A 21,732-nucleotide genomic window follows, 5' to 3' on the forward strand; every position below is an offset into this window, starting at 1 on the left:
CACTTAGCGATTTCCAAGAATGTCGAGAACAAATAACACGATTCTATAATAGCACATTATTTGGTAAGGTACCAAAAAATCACACAATATAAAAGTCGACAGATTAATTATAAGTATATATTTATGAAATGCGTGTTTTAAAATAATGACAAAATGAGCGCATGTACGCAGTAAAAACCTGCAAGACGACGAACCATCATGTTGTACATGGAGCGGTTTTTCCTCTCGTATTTGGCAAGCGCGTCCTGGCAGACAACAGCCCATTTGTTATTAATCAAGTGTGAAAGTGACGGCTTCATGTATTTAGAAAATGAGGAAAGTTGGAGTTGATCTACTGACTCGCATGAGATCGACATCCAGGGGCTGGCGCACTTGAGTCTAAAGCAATGAGGCTTGTTAGAAGAAAAAATAGGGTGGAGAGAGAGGGAGAGAGAGAGAGAGAGAATCGATTTAGGCAGGGCTGTGGTAGCCCCGCATAAGCTTGCCTTTTCCTTCGATGACTACACCCCAAGAGGAGGAGCGTGAAGCACGTAGTAGGCGTCAGAATCCTCAATTTCCAACTTAGCATCCTGGCAGGACATTTTCCCAAGCAAAGCCCCCATCTGAAGGCAAAAAACTTCTGCACGGCACGAGAGAGCGAGACAGCAAGTGAGCTAGAAGGAAAAAGGGACCAAGACCAAAAAAGCGAAAGCAAACACAAGCGACCAGCCGAACTGCTGACAACGACCAGTTAACACGTTTAAAGTCTTATGTGCTCGTTGGTATTCTCATTTTAAACTGCAATCACATCGAAAGGGGACAGACGTGAGTCTGTTGATTCAAGACTCTATGACTGAGCACGGAGAGTGCATGTGAGAATAGAAGGGAAAGTGCGCAAGTTAGTGGCTTTTTTTTCGGGGTTTCACGATGGCGTATCCTCAGGGTTACTTGTATCAGCCATCCGCTTCCCTGGCACTGTATTCGTGTCCGGCGTACAGTACCAGCGTGATTTCGGGACCCCGAACGGAGGAACTTGGAAGATCATCCTCGGGGTCTGCTTTTGCTCCTTATGCCGGATCTACTGCGTTTACCACCGCTTCGCCTGGCTACAATTCCCATCTGCCGTACAGTGCAGACGCAGCGGCGGCTGCCACCTTTACTTCATATGTGGTGAGTGTGGTAGAACGATCAGTTTGATCATTTGGACAACAAAAAGTATGAAAAACTTTGTCATGGTTTTTGTTATCCGAATGTGTTTGCGATTTAGGTAGAAGAATAGCGAACATGTCGTCTAAATATTGTCATCTCCCCCATATAGCATTGTGTTTTGCTCAATGCGTGTGTTCTACAGAGACTACGAGTAAGGATTTGACACAAATAATTAATTAGTATTGATAAATTGATATCAATGATATAGCAAAACTACAAACTTCAGTGAGATCTTTGTTGAATCCTTGCATTTTTGCATAATGCACCTTGTCTGCTGTAAACGACATACGCACATTTTGTGTTATTATTAATCACCGCAAGAAAGCGACCAGTAAAGGTTAATAGGAACCACAGGACCATGCCCAGTGCGTTCATGTTTTCAGTTAATTCTAAAGGAAAATACATATTTGTTTTGACCTCATGCAAATACATTTTTACTCACTTATCCCAACATCTGGGAAAACATACGTGTATCAATTTAAAGAACGTCTAAGCTAGAAATAGATTATTCTGTTCATAGTGAATTTTACTGTTAATATTTTGCTCAAGTAAAAAAAAATAGTTAATGCTTAACTTATGACAATATAAAATCATCATATGTATTGTTAAAAATAGGCCTACAAATCTCAAACCCATGTGTCATAAAATTGCATTATGATTTAAGCCTGGATAAAAATGTTTTATCCAATTCATACCTGCTGTGATCATGCTTGCATATATTTTGTTTACTTTGCATGCAACCTGTGTGTGTGTGTGTGTGTGTGTGTGGTGTGGTGTGGTGTGGTGTGTGTGTGTGTGTGTGTGTGTGTGTGTGTGTGTGTGTGTGTGTGTGTGCGTGCGCGTGTGTGTGTGTGTGGTGAGTGTAAGAGTTTGTATTGTAGGGAAACACAGGGTCATGTCAAAGTGTACACTGCCTTCTCCTATTTTAGAAATGGCGATTTAAGCTGAAAAAAAATATTTTCTATTCTAGAGTTCGCCCTACGATCACACCTCCGGCATGGCTGGTTCGATAGGCTATCACCCGTACGCTGCTCCCTTGGGTTCCTATCCGTATGGTGACCCTGCTTACCGAAAGAACGCGACTCGGGATGCCACTGCCACACTCAAAGCGTGGCTTAACGAGCACCGGAAAAACCCGTACCCCACCAAGGGTGAAAAGATCATGCTGGCCATTATCACCAAAATGACCCTCACTCAAGTGTCCACCTGGTTCGCCAACGCCAGGAGGAGGCTAAAGAAAGAAAACAAGATGACCTGGACACCTCGGAACCGGAGCGAGGACGAGGAAGAGGATGAGAACATTGATCTGGAGAAAAACGACGACGACGAGCCTAACAAGCCTTCAGACAAGGGAGACTCGACAGATACTGAGTCGGGTGTGTAGAAAAAATCATCAATTTTTCATCGCAGTCGTTTCCACTCAGGGCGCAAAATTGATTGCTGGTTAATGGTGGTATATTATTTATAATGGGACAATTGCTTTAAATAATAATCACCTTGAACTCCCCTAATTTGACTTCTTGTGGGCTGAGAATTGCTGGTGACGTATAGTGTTTGCAGTCCATTTATCTTGGGCTGAATAATGAGGCCACAATCTTTGCATTATGCCTCCAGTATTATCATGATTGCTTTATTGCCATTATAACCCATATCACATTGTTTACTTATTTTACGGTCCTTTTTCTCTTTATTGATATGATTTATATGAAATAATAGCCCTATGCCAGAGTTTTTTTTTTTTTTTTGCTTTGCTTTGTTTGTTTTTCAGATGTTATTTTCAATACATCAAACATGCATGTCAAAACGTGCAGAATTTTACAATTTTAACACTTTCTATTTGTTTGTGTTTTTGCAGACAATAAACTGATAAACCCAGGGGACATTTGCGACAGATTCAAAGATGAAAGTCATGTGAAGGAAATGGATCCTCTTTTAACCAACACGGAATTAAAAGAGTCAGAGGACCGGACGGAACTGCTGCCCGAGTCGGCTAAGCCCACCACCTCCTCCCCGTCTACTGTGCCTCGGGGGAATGAGATCATTGCGCAAGAGAAGCAGTCAGATTTGGGCCACGCACCGAGCACAGTGAACAGCAACGTGACGTCTGTTATCCATTCGCCCCCGTCAGCCCCCAAACCGAAACTTTGGTCTCTAGCCGAGATCGCGACATCCTCAGACAGGTGTAAAGGCAGCAGCGAGGGCCCGCAGGCCACGGTGATGGGTCAAAGCACAGTAATCGCGACCAACGCTGCGTCGCCATCTCGATCATCATCCCAATGTCCCCTCCCAAATAGCACGGTTCTCTCCAGGCCCATCTACTACACCTCCCCCTTTTACCCCGGTTATACGAACTATGGCACTTTTGGACATCTTCACAGCAATCACGGATCCAACACGGGCTCTACGCCACACTTCAATGGATTAAACCAGACTGTATTAAACAGGGCCGAGGCTCTGGTAAGAGAGAGCAAACTCAGAAGCCAAACACAGGTAGATCTTTGTAAAGACTCCCCTTATGAACTAAAGAAAGGTATGTCAAACATTTAATACTGGATTACTCCCCAGTCACCCGGACTATTATTTATTATTATTTGTGGTTGCATAAAAAAGGAGAAGCAAGAAATAATTATACTGTTAAAGAAAATTCTGAGGACAGTTATTTTCTCAGTAAATGCTTACCCTCAAATCTTAGTTTCTGAATGGTTAATCCAAAAGATGTAACAACTAAGAATTGTCTTAATCGCTGCAGCCGCCTGAGTCTATTTGTATTAAAGACTAATGTATATTTAATGTAGCATTTTTGTATTTAAAATGGACAATACACTATCTTTGAAGTAAATTATGAAAAAAAAATACACGTGTGCAGCGATTGCTTTGGGGAGAATATTATTCATTGTCTACAGTACCTCAGACTCAGACAAGATACATTCTAGAGAAAACATCAAGCGTGCATTGAACTTGCACTCTGTAAAGACGTTCATGGATGAACATTCAGTCGGTTTAGGGCATGCGCGTCACGAAACCTATGGGTTAATTAGTTGAGCAACTGTTCTGCAATACATGTATCACTAGGCACATCAAAGCAGACAGGCAATCATGACCTAATATGATCTGCAGTATTGTGACAAGACTGGTATTTGTTGTTTTGGTTACCAGAAAAGGCTGATTACTTCCTCATCAGTGAATTAGCAAAATATTTTCTGCAGGTGAATATTGATATGACAACAATACAACACCGGCGAAGAAAACTGTCAAGCACTCATTTAACCCAATTATACGTTAACCGCGTCGTGTTTTATGCAAAGCAATCAGGTGGCGAACTCGGGTAATGAGTTCGATTTTATGCCAAATTTAGACCTCATTACGATTGCCAAGGCGTGGCAATGCTGTTAGAAGGGCGCGTCAGTGCGTTTATGGCATCAGAGTAGGCTTTGGAGCATAAGGGGTTTGTTATATCATTAATGGTAGGAGAGTCGTAATGGTGCACTGAATATTAAAACGCTGATGATTTCAAGAACTGTGGCCAAGGTGCCATGACCAGTAAAATGTCCCACTGGTAGAACTGCAGGGCCCAGAGCTCGGCTTTAAAACTCTTCCCATTTCCGCAGGTAGGTGTCAGACTTGCTCTTAATTTAAAGGGGTTACTCTTAATCGGACATTGCAAAGGCTGCCTCTTCAGGATACACGACACATTGGGCTAGCATCAAGAGCGGTTGGAGGGGCAATGTCATGCAACACCCAAAGGGCGTCAGTTCCCCAAACCACACTGCACTGCGGGGGGGCATACATGTTTATTTCGATTCCTCAAAAATCCGTTCGTTATTGACGAATTGATCAAATACACCTTGCGTATCGACGATTTACAGAATAATCAGAAAGCAAGAATTCCCGGCATTAAAAACTAATTTGGCCTACTCAGCCACTGGCCTAATGACTGTGGGATTTGAATATGGAAATTCGCCACTTATCACTACCAAGTTTTAATAATAATATAATTATTAATATTATTATTAGTAGTATTATTATTATCAGTATTATTATTACGTAGTTTGTCACGATATTTTGATATTTGCTGTTGTTTGATGTGAAATGCAAATGCATTAAATTCACTATAGGCTACTGATTGCATTCAGAATTATTAAGACGTGCTAATTTACTAGATAATTCATAGGCCTATTTAATTATGTTTTAATTCATCATGTCGCATGTGAGAGAAAAGTCCTTCAGGTTTTCAGGGAAATGCAAGCGGCTCCAATATTTTTCTCTCTTTTTTTCAGACTCTTTTTTTACACTTCAACAGCACAAACAAAAACTAGCATCGAATCGTGCTTTTGTTCACATAGCTTTCAGAATGGTCGGAACAATATCTATAATAATTATTTGCTTTGTTATTTAAATGATTTTTTATTGTCGTTGTTAGACCTGTTATGGCAGCAGTAACAATAGGCGCAATGCGGTGAGGCAGCTTGCTCTGGTTTGGGGTTATATCATTAATCTCTATAGTTTACTTTACGCACTCGAGTTGAAAACTCCCCTGGGTTTCATCTAATTCCCCCGGCTCTAATGTCCTCTATTCGCCTCGGCGCGGGAGGAGAGGAGAGGAGAGGAGAGGGGGCTTCTATTTTTAATGTGTCGGAGCGGGCTGCACGGAGCCAACACTGCACCACATCAGCCGGCTAAATAGCATAATTATGTTTTTCTTTCCTGATCCCTCCAGGAATTGAAACATTCGATGCACTGCCCCCGCGCAGGCAGGCAACAACGGGCCCAGAGTCGGCTGCTTTAAAAGGGGAGGAATTGAAACATCTACACACCAGTAAATAAATTGTCCCTGAGATCAGAAGGAATACATGACCCATATCCAGATAAGCAAACATTTATCCGCCTGATATGTCAAAAAATGGAGACCCCCTAACCCACCACCAACCAAACACACGCCAAGTGCAGAATAGTTAACATGCCCATTGCTTTAAAAAAGACGTGGCCTAATAAATCAGCGTCATCATTATGGTTGGTGACATTGAATCACACAAATACATATACTGTTAAGCGTATAACGTAGTATTTCAGCAGTTATATTTATTTTATATAACCTATAATCTCACTATAGCACACACCCCACCATTTTTCAAAGCCTTTTCCGAACTGTATCAGCTTGATTCGATGATGACAATAGACTAGGCTATTATTATTATTATTATTATTATTATTATAATAATAATAATAATAATAATAATAATAATAATAATAATAACAATAATAACAATAATAATAATGGAAACGTTGACCCTTATATTTACAAACGCGTAAGACTAGCAGAAATAAAATTCTCATCTTTTAAAGCTTGATTTATCCGACATATTTAGCTGTGCAGAGCCGCCTGACACAAGCCGCCTGAATGTCCAACCTTTTGTCACTTGTGAATACGGTAGTACGGGCGAGCTTAGCAATGATCCAGGAGCACAACTGTTCTTTCTCAGTTCTCCTCCAGCTGAATGGCTTACTGGCTCATTGTTCCGAAGCAATGCATGGACACGGTGTGAGAATGTTAAGTGAGGGAGAGACAGTTCCCACGTGTGGAAAAAGAATAGAGAAGTCTCGGCAGCGAGGGGGGAAATGCAGAAACTTTTCGTTGACAGCTTTCCAATCCAGGCATTGGAGAGTGGCTATCAATTCAGTGCGCCTGTTCTGTTTCAGCTATTTCGTGAACAGCAAGTAAACGGACGTAGCCTACACTACCTCTGGAAAAATGTTAACGTTTTAATGTATGGTGTTTATTGTGTTGCAGAATATTTTGTTCATTGTATATTTGCTTTGGTATAGTTGTGTATCTATTTGGTGACTACGAATGAAACTGCATAACTAATGGACATATTCCATTCAAACGAAGCACCATCTGCTCATACAAAAGAATACACCCGCCGTGCACATACTTTAGGCTACACTGTAGATTTGGGCTGCTCTATTTCATCAGCCAACCTCCAAATATCTCCAAGAATTTCAGGATATCCAAAACAAAAAACGGTCATTAGTACAGGGTTACAGACAGATCAATGCGCGGTGTTTGTACACACTACGTTTTACACCAGAATATCGTTTCATAGACTAGTGCAATGTCTATGGCAACACTATAGGTTTAAGGTCCACTTGTAAGAGAGAAAATATCACAAGGATACTACTTACAGATATTTACCAAACGTTCCACGTTTTGATAGAACAATAAGACAAAAGCCCTGGTAGGCATCCATTACGAGAAAAAAAGTAGCCTACATTTATAGATAGGCCTACTCTAACTTGCTGTTGTTGCTTGACTAGGCCCATTGCCGAAAAGTCAAATGTCATCGCCTTAAATATTCTGTACCATGGCCATGAAAGAGACCCAATGGAAAACCAACATTATTTTGTCGGAAGTGCTTCTCAGATTAAAATATCTATTTAGGTGAAACCACAATGTAGAGTCCTGTGTGCACGCGTGTATGTGCGCGCCCGTGTGTGAGTAAGAGAGAGTGTGTGTGTGAGAGAGTATGCGCGCGAGCGCGCGTTCGTGCATATGTAGCTGTCCATTTACCTCAAGAAAACCGTGAAAATATTTTTATCGTGTCTTCTATTCTGAATGTCTGCATTTTAACAACTGTCCTATCAATAGAGAGAGGGGATTCATAATGTCGGTAATCCTCAAGCCAAGGCTGTGAAAATTACACCTGCTGCTGCTGCTGAACTGTGCATACTTGGTCAGGCTTGCACCTCCTCAAGGCCAATGTGGCATCCATTGCGATCCAAGCAATGGTAACCTAAACCTGTTGATAAAAGCGTTGCGAAAAAGCCGTTAAATATACTGTATGTCCCGAAATGGATTACAGAAATGACCCGCCAAATAACAAGCGACTGCCTACAACAAGATCACGCACATCAGACCAAACTCCAGCTGAGTAGAATCAAATTCAGCTCGAACGTGTAAAAGGACACCCTTTTATTTGACCTGCCTAGATTATGCGCTGGGACATCTGTGAGCTTCAGCAGGGCAAGTGTAGCCAAATACAGAACCGTCTGTTTTCTTCCCTTCTCCTCCTCTGACGTGAACAATATGTCGTCTCATTTGCCAACTTAGTTGGTTTAAGCAAACAATACAAAAAAATCAGGAACCCAGCTTTCCCCAAACACGAAGCTGATAATGCTGCCTTTGTGAGAGCTCTCAAACACAACGTTGTGGCATATGTCACGAAAAAAAGGGATTTTTGATCAGCTCGCTCCAAGTAGACGTCACGCCCCCTACTTCTTGATAACAAAGCTCAAAGTGGAATGGTCCCATCCCTAACGCATGCTGGGAATATCGCCTTTGCTTTATTTAATCATCAGATCCCATTGAGAGGCCTCTTAATTAATTATGGGTGCTAAAAATTCAGCCCAGCTGTTTTTTTTTCTGATCTGTGTGAGTGTGCTCTCTGAGTGGCGCACGGTGCCATAGCTAGAGCTGTGACGCTGCTCAAGGAATAATTTTCACAAATTGGCCCCTTTCCCCTCTAAAATGGCATAGGTGTCCGGGCTTGTTTGACGGCTGATTTTTTTTTCATCGTTAGTAAAAATTGCTCCGACGCCGTGAACGATCAGGCACGGGCAAAGGAGCTCTACAGTGTCACTTGCGCTTTTAGCACTTATAAATTGTTCGCGTTAAATGAACTTTCAAAAGTAAAGTGGAACACATTGTACGTCGACCCAGCTGAAGTGACAGACGGTGATTTACTACTATTTACCCCCACGTTACCGGGACTTCACAGGCTGTTTTTTGCTACTCTCAAGGGACACATTACACGTGTAATTTTCAGCTGTCTGGTGTTTTTAAGTGAGACCTCCACAGATAAATAAAACATTTTTTTTCTTATTAAACAAAGAAATTTAACAGAGAATGATACACAGAGGGATATTCTAAAATGAGTAGCCGTTTTGGGGTCTAAGATGCTTAAATTCAATCTGCATTTGAAAATGACTTTGAAACCATTGGTTTGCTTTTCAGGTGGGCTGACTTCAAAGAGTGCGTGGCGCTAATGGTCTTTATAACTTGTGGATGTATGACCACATAAACCACAGACTACCTTGTAAACGCCACTGTGAATTTTATGAAATATCTGCAAAATTCATCCCTTTCATTTCCGTTATAAGAAATGCAATACAAGCTCAGACACCGAGTTCATTTCCAGCAGTTCTGGTTCTGCTTATGATGGTGGGCTATGCCTTTACATTGGCACACCATGCAATGGATTTATTCAGTATTCATGGACTCTTCATCAAATGCAATTCGGTTGAAATAAAAGTAGAGTTTTTACTACTGAACATTCACAACAGTTCACAGGGCAAGTAGTGGCATTACTGCCCTTGGTCTATACCTTTCATAAAAATGAAACAAAACATGCATATGGTGTACATATCTGTAGATTTCTGTATCATAAAATAGGATTAATTTTCCAGCAAATGGAACATTTCTGTCTCTCTCTCTTTCTCTCTCTCTCTCTCTCTCTCTCTCTCTCTCTCACACACACACACACACACACATAAAATGAGACAGAGAGAGTAAATTGGTTTTGGTTGGAAATGTTTAGCGTGGTTACCTTCTGCTGACAAACTGCAAACCAATTAATAAAATTGTAGGCTATTGAAAATAACTTGCTTCATTGTATTAAAGTGTGTCTGTATAATATTTGACTGGTAAATAATTTACATATACAAACTGAACACGCAGATATATATTTTTAAAAATGGTCCACTTTATACTCCATTTATACTGTCCATGACATTTTTACAACTGAAATATTGCACCTCTGCTGAAAATGGTCTGTACATTTGGGGATCACATTTCTGTCAGATTCAGGCAAAAGTTGTCAAAGTCACACAGCAGCCCTGCTAAGATAAGGGCCTTATATTATTACAATCTTAATGGTTCTGATGAAGATTGATGAAGTGTTTTCTTTGGGAGACTTCAGAGGGCCCGAGAAAGGAAGGGGGGGGGGGGGGCTGAGGCTACAAGCCACCCGACTGTTTATTTACATTTGGCCTTTTTAAATGATCCCTTTCTTCCAAACATCTGCTCCAAATTAGGGCATAGATATTTGTCCTAATGACCACGCGGCTGATGGGTGTCTCCAGCAGATAGGAAAGGGAAGGACGGAAGGGTTGCCATTACCTGTCACTCACCTAGGGGACAGTGGAGGGACGCGGATCACATGCAGCGTGCTGGGCAGCACGGAGACAGGCAGGTCCTGTGCACGCGCTTTCTTCTTGGGTCGTTCTTCACGTCTCTCTCTCTCTCTCTCTCTCTCTCGGTGTACTTCTCTGTGTGCTGTTGTTGGCTGGACGAGGCCGAACACAACATAACAACATACACTCCTCCAGGATGTATTTTATTTTGAGGCCTTCGATTTGATGGATGCAAATGGGCACTCACATAATTGGCTCAGCTCCCAAGATGGAGGTAAACAGCTGGTGGTCACTTTTCTTTCTTTCTTTCTTTCTTTCTTTCTTTCTTTCTTTCTTTTTTTCTTTCTTTCTTTCTTTCTTTTCCTGGCTTGGTTATTTTGAGCTGCAGAAGAGAGGTGTGAAGAGGTTGATAATGAAAGGGAAAGGAGTGTGTGTTGAACTTGGTCTCAGCATTATAGGCCCAGATCCCTTCTAACACACACACACACACACACACACACACACACACACACACGTAGAGGCAATGCCTGGGTGTATTACATGGCCTACGTGCCAATTGCTGTTCGAGAAGCGCCACCTGGTGATGCAGCATAGAGGTCAGCCAATCACCAGGCTCCAGGGGCGGAACTCAGTGGGCTACCTCCATGTCAGCTTTTTTCCGCAACCCCTGCGCAGGTGAGTTGCTGATAAGATACAGAATGTAATGCAGGTAACTGTGTTGAAACATATTTCTGGTTAGCACTTTTTTGTCTTGTGTTTTGCTCGACATATTTTGGGTTAATAAAGCAATGAAGAAAAATCTATGTGATAACACTTGTGTGTGCATGTTTTATATTTGTGTATGTGTAAGCACAGGTGTAAGAAGCTTTAAAAAAAAAAAAAAAAACCCTACTTGCTGGCTCTCTGCCAACGAGGGTGTTGGCTGAGGCTGCTTTCTTATTAGGCGATGGTTTACAGCCAAGCGGAATAGGTAATCTCATCAGTGAAGCACTTTAAACAGATAAAGAGCCCCCTTCTCTCTTGCCCCCAGCGTGCAGGCCGGTCGCTGCCCTCTCCTACTGCCCCCAGTGCAGGCCTCCACTGTGCCCCCCCCCCCCCCCGGCATGCTCCTGCCACCACGGCTAATACCTGTTACTCCCGCAACACGACCAGCGACAGACTGAGCTCAAATAATCGATTGACCTCATTTTCACTAAAAGTGCTATTTCCAGTCTAATGGGTAATTCTTTGGCCCCTTACAAAACAGCCATCTGGGAGAGATGTCCTGTGCATGTGTCTCACCTGGCAGCCAAACGACACAAGCCAAAAAGAGGAAGGGAAAAAAAGGAGGGAGAGAAAGATGCAGGAATATCTTTGCCCAGTTTCTCCATGGGTACCCGAGAAGGACTCTCTCCAAAACCAACATTTGTCATGTAATTAATATGCAGTCACGCCTGGAACAGAGCAGTCTCAATTAAAACTTCATCCTAATGAGGTCTAATCCCATACCAACCAGTGGCCATGTGGTCCGTTCCCAGCCAACTCTCCTCATCCTGCCTGTAATCAAAATTCAGCTCACTTACCTTTACCCTTTGTACCTCTTGTCTACTTATTAAGAAATTAAGGGAAATTAATCAAACACACTCACAAAAAAGGGCCCCGCCGCTTCATTAGGGGGGTCCTCGTCCCGTGCAGTCGCTTTTGTTTTTGGCGGGTCTGAAATCGGCCGCCGTTGTTCCCACTCACTACACTTCAGGTTTTTCACAGAGATCTGATTTATTAGCTTGTCAAGGGAAGCATTGTTCACGAAGGCAATCAAAAAGCACTTACCTAGCTGGACTAAAATTACTGCTTTTTCAGTGGCTAATTTGTGTAACTCCCATGGAGGGGGGCTGGCAAAGTGTTTGATGAGGCATAAAATGATGATTAATGAATTTATTGCCTCACTGCTCATCAAACTGTTGTAGTATATACTTCTTCCATTGGGGGTGACGTGCCGCACAGATCTGGCAACTACAGCGAGGCGGTGGTGGTATGATCTTAAGAGCCCCTCCTTTACCCCTTAACCTCCCTGACCCGGGGGTTGGGTATGAATGTAGCTGGGGCAATGCCAGGAGAGAGCCGGCACAAAGGACAGTTTAATAAGAGGTTAAACCCAAAATGGGAGTAAACCTCTTGCAAGGGACACATGTTCTCAGCTTTCAGCCTCTGATCAGTCTGTGGGAAAAGCTACCAGTAACCAGATAGCTCTCCCTTCGCTCGATCACTCTGTCTTTCTCTCTCTTTCTTCCTCCCTTCTCTCTCTCCCTTTCTCTCTTGTTCTCCTCTTCTCTCTCGCGCGCGCTGGCACTCTCTCCCTCCTTCTCTCCCTAGTACCCGGAAGACCCCAAAAAAAGGCAGCGGAAACAACAAAGGCAACCAATGAATTCATTAAAACATCGACATGAACACATACTATTGACGAAAACAAACGGCATGTTGTGAAATGAGAGCAGGCCGGCGGAGAACTGTTCCATTCTTCGGCGTCCACATAAGCATCGCTCCCATTCACCACGATGATTAACGACTTACGGGGGGAGGGCGAGGGTCGTATCCAAGCGGTCGCCACGGGGTCAAAAGCACTTCTGCATATTTGCTAAATAAGCCAACCACCCCTCCCACACACCACCCCAACCACCACACAGTCCCAACCGCCAGCAACTCCATATACACACACACACACACACACACACACACACACACACACCACGCTCCCACAAATCAGAGCCTAACATTGTGTAGATGTTTACACTCCATTGCACCCCTTGCCTCCACCACCACCCCCACTACACACACACACACACACACACACACACACACACACACACACACACTCAGACCCACCACCCACCCTCCTACTTCTCTCTTTGGGTAATTGTGGTTGATTAAGTCCTCACTTATTCTCTGGTGTTGGCAACTGAAGAATGCATTGTTGCACGTTTTCCCCATCGGACCTCCGCGTACCACCACACCCGCACCACCCAGTTTGCGCTTTTCACAGATTCATTAGGTTGGGCCTCTAAATACTTCAAAGGCCTTCGTTTCACACAATAAACCGATGAAAGCAATTACGGATGATGTGGTACGGAATGTAGATTGCACCGTATGAGGGTGTAACATTAGATAATGAGCTTTCTTGATGACATAAGATCCACGGCAGAGGCCCGACACCAACGGACAAAAACCCCCCCAACAATCTTGGTTTGCTAGCGATCGCTGACTTTTTCTTAAGTGTGCCATTTCACATGGCAGGGCCTACACCGCACACAGTTTGTTCACACCGAGGTTATCGGCCTCATAGCCCCACGCTGGGCTGAAGGCTTTTTTATCCTTGTTCTGAGGCCTGCCTCTGCTCAGCTCGCTCTGGCGTTTACTCATAAATGTTAAACGTTAAATGTTAGCACTTACGGCTCTTTAAAGATTTATTTAATGCACACTCTTGTTCTTTGGGTTTGACAGGCTGAGGTGGAGGGCAGAGGAGAGGGTGGGGGGGTGGTGGTGTTGAGTTGTGGGGGGGGCTGGTGGGGGGGGGGGGTGGAGTGTGCTGATTGTGATAACCTTATTCAGTCTGATGGAAAAAGATGAAATGCATTCGTCAAAATGGAAGAGCAAAATACATTAAGATTCGCAGCGCGCGGCGCCTGCGATATTGCTTTCATTTCTCCTTCCCCGAGCACAGACTGCAACCCAATCAAGGGCATCGGAATATGCAGATAATCTCCGATAAATTTTACATGAACGCGTTTCATCTTAATCTGGATGAAAATAGAAAAGCGCAAGTGGTTATTAAACAAAAGACTGAATAATCACATGGTAAAAAGAGTGTTTAAAAATGATCTCTCTGAATGAGTGTTTTGCTCTACAATCCATTTCATTTCCACAATAAGACTGCATACACAATAGTCTCATGCTAGTTTCCTCTGTATCTATCATCCTCTGTCTGTGTGTATCGGAAATTCAGCATGTCTAAAAACGTCTCAACTGTTCAGTTGAGCACGGCACTGTAGGTTTTTTAAATATCTTACTCGTGCATCACAACGCAATGCAGCGCAGTGCACCATCTGCCGCAGAAATAAATATCAAAACAAAAGGAAAACCTTAAGGCAGTTGCATACCACGCCACTTGCGACTCCTTCTAGCAATTTAGAGTTATTATTAGTGACACTGAATAGTTTCCTCGAAAAGATAAAGAAATTTTTATCTGTTTGAACATTCCTATAAAAGCTCTAATCCCACTTGTCCTTCACCATAAATATGCACAATTTCTTCAGCAGCGGGCCTCGGAGGAATTTTAATAAGAGTGTTGCTTACATATCTGCTGGCGTACTGAGAGAAGGGCCTAATCCAGGCAGAAGGCTGAGAAGAGGGGGGAAGTGTGTGTGTGTGTGCGTGTGGTGTGTGTGTGTATGTGTGTGTGTGTGGTGTGTGTGTGTGTGTGTGTGTGTGTGTGTGTGTGTGTGTGTGTGTGTGTGTGTGTGTGTGTGTGTGTGTGTGTGTGTGGTGGGCGTTGTACTTGGCCATATCCAATGGTAACAGCATTGCCTGTCATCGCATTCATATTTATTCAAACCAGAAGTAAGAGCGGCAGACTTGCAACAGAACATGCTGACCATGAAATGCACTGATATTTCAGCAGGTACACATGAGTAAACCTGATGGATTTTTCTTCTTCAAAAAAGGAGGAAACGACAAAAAAGAAAGAATGTGTGTGTATGTGGAGCACTTTTATTTATTTCATTTGGCGTCTCGGAGGTGTTCTGTTTCTTTGACAAACATCACAGGCACTGTGTTCCCAGTGACACTGGAGTTCTCTTTTGAAGGCCATAGAAGATGGATACACACACACACACACACACACACACACACACACACACACACACACACACACACACACACACACACACACACACACACACACACACGCCTTTGTGGACAGTGGCTCTCCTCCAGTCCTTGACCTGTGGTCCGTCTCTTTGCAAATGCGTCTCGTTCATTAGTGACTCGACTCCGCTGCTGTCCTCTTCATTAGTAAATACATCACAAGTATTGACACACATATAAAAAATGCCCCCAACCAGCAGTATTATGTCATGTGGGCCTTTTTTCGGCCTAGCGTGGCTCTGACTGTCCTCAGTTTCTTTTAGCCTCCAGCTTTAAGGTCTTGGCGCAATTAAAGACTCCTCCATGGCCCTTACACCTGCGCCAGTCAATAGTGCGTAAGAGATGTGATTTACGATGGGAATTGCAGGGATAATAGACAAAAAGATGAATTAGGCTGCATAGCATGCATACTGTAAGTCGGCCGTAAGTTGCGCGCATAATTGCTTTAATGTGGGCTATTAAGACTAAGTGCGTGTGATTTTACAGTCTGCCCCATATTCAGCGCGATGATTACAGTGATCAATACGTATGATTTGTAAGTTGCTGGCCATCGATCGAATAGTAAAATGTGTGACCTTCTCGTAAGAGCTTCCTTGTAGTACAATGACACAGAGAGAGGACATAAGATGGGACACGGAGACCAGACAGTGACACATTGGTACCATGTGTGCTGCATCTCTATGTCGTTTCTTTGTCTCATTCCTAGATCACACAAGACCTGGATGAACCTGTCCACCATTAAATCCCCACCCATTATTGTTTATTTATGCTACGTTATGCTCGAGAGTTTTAATCAGTGCGTTTCCATGTGGTGTTATAGACATTTATCATATAGGGGACATTTTGACAGGATAGATATAGAGACGAGTCATGTGTCATGTCTTTACGGTGTTCTTTGAAACTCCAGACACACACACACACACACACACACACACTGAAACTGTCTTCCAATAGGCCTCTTCAGAGGCCTTCAGGCTCTTAGGGGATTAGCATGTAGGAATCTCAAAGAGACGCCGCACCTTCATGTCTTTTGTGATGATCCACAAAACAGATTGCTCTAGATCCTCATCCAAGACTACAGCTCAAGTCTAAAAGTCAACCCACTCATATAAAGTGAGGGGAAGCAAAGATGACACACAAGAAAAAATCACATCAGACGTGTGAGAAAAGTTTGCCGATAACTTTCAGCACCCCTTGAGATTTACTATTGTGTAGTTTATGATCTAACGTCACAATGGGTACGAAAAAAAGTTAACTCACCGTCCAGGGAATCCCTTCTAAAATGTGGCCTTCTCCTGACCATTTTGAGAGGTTCTCCCATCAGTAGGGGGGTCGGGTGGGGGTAGGCGCAGGCATCTTTTTCTCGACAGTATCAGAAACGACTCCTGTGATTTGTGCTGTGGAAAATAAATACAGCGCATGAAAACATTTGACAGACAGCTATCACGGTTTCCAAAGATCCCCCGAGATAGAGGCTCGAGTTTATAATAAGTCTTTAAACATCTCGCTGCCGTTACGCACACAAAAAAAAAATGAGACAAAAAACAACATTCCTATCCATCTCCAAAAACACATGCACATCTTTAATAAAGAGATGCTTCACACCACAAATCACTTGGTAACATTAAAAAGAGGGGCTTTGTATGGCCCAGCGAGCTATGCTGCTTGAGGGATAATTAATAAGTCTAGCTGTCAGAATAATTAATATTCAATGAAGCTAAAGTGAATGTCTGCAGGCTGGGTACACTCCTGTGGATTGGGAGGGATAGGCCCCAACACTTCTAGAACATTCTTGTGATTCCCTTCTCTGTCTCTATCTCGCTATCTCTGAAGCTCTGTCTTTCTCTCTCTTAGACAGAAACACACACACACACACACACACACACACACACACATACACACACACACACACACACACACACACACACACACACACACACACACACACACACACCTACACCCACAGACACACACACACACACACACACACACACACACACACACACACACACACACACACACATGCTGAGTGTTTGCTGTATAACCCTCACTTTCGGGTTTGACAGACGTGGCGGGGATGACAACTCCGTGTACTCAACTAGTTCGGCTTCAGTTCAAATTGATACATACACAGATAGACAGACAGATAAGTCGACTTAAACTCTCGCCGGGAAGGCTCCGCTCTGCTCTCCATGTTTTGGCAATAGAGTACAGTGATATGTGATCTCCACTTGCAGAATGAGCGATAGCGTTTAAAAAGCGCAGATCATCTCTCTCTTTTATTGCATGCTATAGTGTTACGTGTTTTAAAGCCAAACAAGGAAGATATTCAAATCTGTCACCATCACGTCAGTGTCCGCTGCCAGCATTTTACTTCAGGATCTTATTTTCTCTCTTTTTTCTCTTAAACTTTTCTGTGAAGGCAACCCAATTCTATTCTTCCTTCAACATTCTTCAGTTTTTTCCCTCCTTCCTGTTTCCCTTTTCTGTTTTTTCTTCTCCTCTCAACTCGTTACTGTTTTTCCCCCCATGTTTTTGTGCTATTGACTTTTAACACTCCCATCTTTCTCTCTTTCCCTCTCTATACCCCCCCCCCCCCCCACTCTCTCTTGCTGGCGTATGGGCTAAGTGCCGTGCAGAGGTGTTCAGTCTCGGCCTGTAAGGCCTCTCTCTCTCTCTCTCTCTCTCTCTCTCTCTCTCTCTCCCTCTCTCACTGGTGTATGGGCTAAGTGCTACGCAGTAGCTCTTCAGTCCCCGGCCTCTCTCTCTCTCTCTCTCTCTCTCTCTCTTTCTCTCTCTCGCGGCCTTGCAGCCCATCCAGCGTGCTCAGCACTGATCAATCACTGTACCTGTGTGGGGAACAGGTGCTGGGGGACCTATTAGGAGGCATTGTGCCGTGATCAATAGAGAAAACATCAGAGAGAGAGAAAGAGAGAGAGTGAATTCTGTGCTTCATTAGTAGACGTGGACGTTGGTCAATGAGGTGCTGGTAAAGAGCTCCACTCGGCTTGTAGGGCCCATTAGAGCGGACGCGCTGCTGCTAATGCAGACATGAAAAGTGTCACCGAGGAGGAGGGATAATAAAGGCTGTTTAAGTAAGCTGGGCACTCATCTTTCTTTCTTTCTTTTTCCTATCTATCTATCTATCTATCTATCTATCTATCTATCTATCTATCTATCTATCTATCTATCTATCTATCTATCTATCTATCTATCTATCCTCGTTGGTGGAACACACTGCCAGTTCCTACAAGGGCAGGGACATCCTTCTCCATTTTCAAAAAACTCCTGAAGACCCAGCTCTTTAGAGAACATCTCCTCTCATAGCAACACTTACAACAAGTCTTACTGATCCTAGCACTCACCAGCCGTCTTAAACTGACAAGTAACTGTTAAAAACAGCACTCACTGATGCACTTATTCTTACTGTACTCTAATGTTTTTAAATGGTCCTAAAATTGTTGAGAATTGCTCTAAAACTTAAACTGTTTGCCATGTTGTTAGTCGCTTTGGCTAAAAAATGCGTCAGCCAAATGTAATGTAATGTAATGTAATGTAATGTAATGTAATGTAATCTATCTATCTATCTATCTATCTATCTATCTATCTATCTATCATCTGCAATTTGTTTTCTACTTCTTTCTTTCTTTTCTTTCATCCCCTCTTTCTTTCTTTCTTTCTTTCGTTCTTTCTGTCAGGAGTTCCATTTAGATTTCCCACAGTCAAGTGTCATCCAACACCTGTTCATATTGCCTTGTCATAACAAGAGGCAATTTTGTTTGACATCTGAAAACTGTATCTTTTTTTTTTTCTTCAACGAATTGCTTCAATTTCCAAAACCATGTTTGCAGGTAGCAGACACCTCTGCTCCAGGTTTTAACATGCCGTGAGTCTCTGGTTCCCAAGGACGGCACGAACCACGAGGACATACCTGGCTGCAGGGAGGGTCAGCTGTGGGGTTGAATTCCAGCCCGGGCTCTGTTTGTGTGTAAACTCTGCGCGAGCTGAAGGGGACCAGAGAAAACAAGACTCACCACACGGTAATCAGGCATTTGTTCGACTGATGCACGGGCCCAATTAGGTGCTAGCGATACACTTGAAGTTGCTGTGTGTGTGTGTGTGTGTGTGTGTGTGTGTGTGTGTGTGTGTGTGTGTGTGTGTGTGTGTGTGTGTGAGAGGGCCCACAGGGGGCCACGCAGGTTTGGGGTTTGGGGCGGTGACGACGAGAGGAACTCAGACAGGACTGGATAGGCTGCAGAGGATGGGGGTTGTGTGAGGTGTGTGTGTGTGGCATGTGTCTGTCTGCGACTACATTTCTCCCTCTACCCCCCTCCCCCCCTCCCTCTCTCTTCCTCCCTCCTTCTATCTCTCGCAACCTGCTTATTAACACAAACACGGGCTGTCATTTGTTTGTGCTTTTAATTGCGTCTGGTTATGTCTCTTGTGAACACACATATAATCCGAATTCTTCTCGCACTGTATAATCAGACACTGAACCTCACATTTTTACCGACAGAGCAGCAAAGACTTAACAGGAAATTACCACAAGCAATTATGATTACAGCACAAAGATGCCCGTCATGGCACGTAGTCAAGAACAGCCCTGCATATCCGCAAAGCTTTCCAGCTGACACCGAATACGCTTACCAAGCTGACAGTTCCCCCAAAATAGAGGTCAATTCAGTTAAGGTTGTTTTTCATCCTCAAATATGAAATAACCTCCTGGGCCAAAACCAATGAAAACACAAAGCTAGAGAAAGCAGAATTATGCAAACAGAGGCTACTGGAAATGCATTTGAACTATTTACTCAGTGAAGTAGGTTTCGCATCTTGTTCATTAGAGATCGTTGTGGAATTTTTCGATTCTTTGAGTTTAATTTGTTATTCTCTTTATTTTTGAAATAACATATTGTGATGTTGGTACTGTAGTACCTCTATGGATATACTCCTCTTTTTCTTTTTGGTGATATGTTTAACCCTCTGTCAGTGTTGCTATTTCATTATTTAAATTGGTAGCACACACACACGCACACACACACACTCACACACGCAAACAAACATATACACATTCTCAGATAGTTAGCGTGATCTCGCTATTGCAACTGTGACTTTGAACAAAGCCGTGGCAGCACGGCAGATTACAGGGTGAAATTATGCATGTTTGCAATGAAATATGCATAACGCTATGTCTCGGATGCCACTGCCATTCACAGGATCACAACACACACACACACACACAGATACACAGACACATAGAGAGCAATCATAATTGTGTCGACTTGCATCCCTATTCCCCTGACTTTAATGGGTTTAGACACATAAGAGCAACATCTGCAAGAATAATTAAACACTGCATAAATCTATTCTGTGAGCATCTTAGCACATTTCTCTAAACCACTCATTTACTTTATTTGAATGACTCCAAGAATAGCAATAAAAGGCATGCAATAAAAGACAGTCTCCTTGCAGCCGCCAATATTGTTTAAGAATTAAACGCCCCAAATATCTTCGGGAAATAAGATTGTTTTCCTCTGGATAGGCCTAATCTACTCAGTCATGGTGGTTTGAAGGGGAATGTTTTTTCATGTTTTAAGAGGTTTGGTTCCAGCTTCTCTCACCACATTGATCACACTAAAGTAGGGGCTTCTCTTCCTCCCTCTCTCCCTCTCTCCCTCTTTCTCTCTCTCTCTCTCTTTCTCTGTGCCACGCTTCACACACAGCTTTCTGCCAGGACTATGGTGAAAAACTGACACACACGGGTCTGGAAGTGATAAAAAATAAGATGGTACGAATGATTCCTCGCTGAAAGCCTCACACAAGAGAAACGAGCGAACACACAAGGCCCTAATACTGTACGTCTGGAAACACGACACCATTTTCTCAGAAATTAGCTGAATCGTAGACTGGGAATGTTAATAGCTCTTCTCTTCTGAGTCTCTCCATCGTGCATAAAAAAAAAGAGGTGAGCTCCTTTGTATCAATTACAGGGCCTTGCCCTTGCAGCTAAAGCCGGGAGATAAGCTGCTCTTGGCCCCAGCTCCCACAATCAACACAAAAGGCATTTAGAGACACAACACTTTGACAACAGTCAAGTACAAGAGGTGTGTGCAACTTAGAGAGGTCTTTCTCCTGCTCAGCCCCCCACACATACACACACACACACACACAGAGAGAGAGAGAGAGAGAGAGAGAGAGAGAGACAGACACACACACACACACTTACACAGACCCCAGCCCCTCCTTCCTGCCAGCGCCACCGTTGCCCCAGGGCGGCTGACTCTCAGGTGTCTGCAGGTGTGTATTACCACAAGAGGAGAATGGCTGGAAGTGGTGCTGCCATCAGGCGTCTCGGAAGGCTGACTCCAGCCAAAGCTCCAGGTGCCGTCCCGGGGGCCTGTGCTGCGTCGGGCTCCTGGGGTGTGAGCGCGGCACAATGGGAACTGTCATATGTCTTGT

At 43.4% G+C, this 21,732-nt stretch overlaps 1 protein-coding gene and 1 long non-coding RNA gene across 2 annotated transcripts in view; one reads left to right on the top strand and one right to left on the bottom strand.

Moving 5' to 3' along the window:
• The window catches only part of LOC121681530, a 35,054-nt gene extending 15,782 nt beyond the window's left edge, over window positions 1-19,272 (bottom strand). Inside the window, exons 1-2 of the long non-coding RNA XR_006022165.1 lie at window positions 19,208-19,272; window positions 16,537-16,673 (exon numbers count right to left, since the gene is read on the bottom strand). This is a non-coding gene — a long non-coding RNA (uncharacterized LOC121681530). The remainder of the gene's footprint in view (window positions 1-16,536; window positions 16,674-19,207) is intronic.
• On the top strand, window positions 478-5,160 carry irx5a (iroquois homeobox 5a). Its single transcript, XM_042061319.1, has 3 exons — window positions 478-1,149; window positions 2,159-2,564; window positions 3,044-5,160. Exons 1-3 carry the CDS (start codon window positions 907-909, stop codon window positions 3,733-3,735), a joined length of 1,341 nt encoding a protein of 446 aa, XP_041917253.1. The 5' UTR covers window positions 478-906; the 3' UTR covers window positions 3,736-5,160.
• Window positions 19,273-21,732: the final 2,460 nt, after the last annotated feature.

Source organism: Alosa sapidissima, chromosome 14 (genome assembly GCF_018492685.1).
Source record: "Alosa sapidissima isolate fAloSap1 chromosome 14, fAloSap1.pri, whole genome shotgun sequence".
Taxonomy (NCBI): Eukaryota; Metazoa; Chordata; class Actinopteri; order Clupeiformes; family Clupeidae; genus Alosa; species Alosa sapidissima.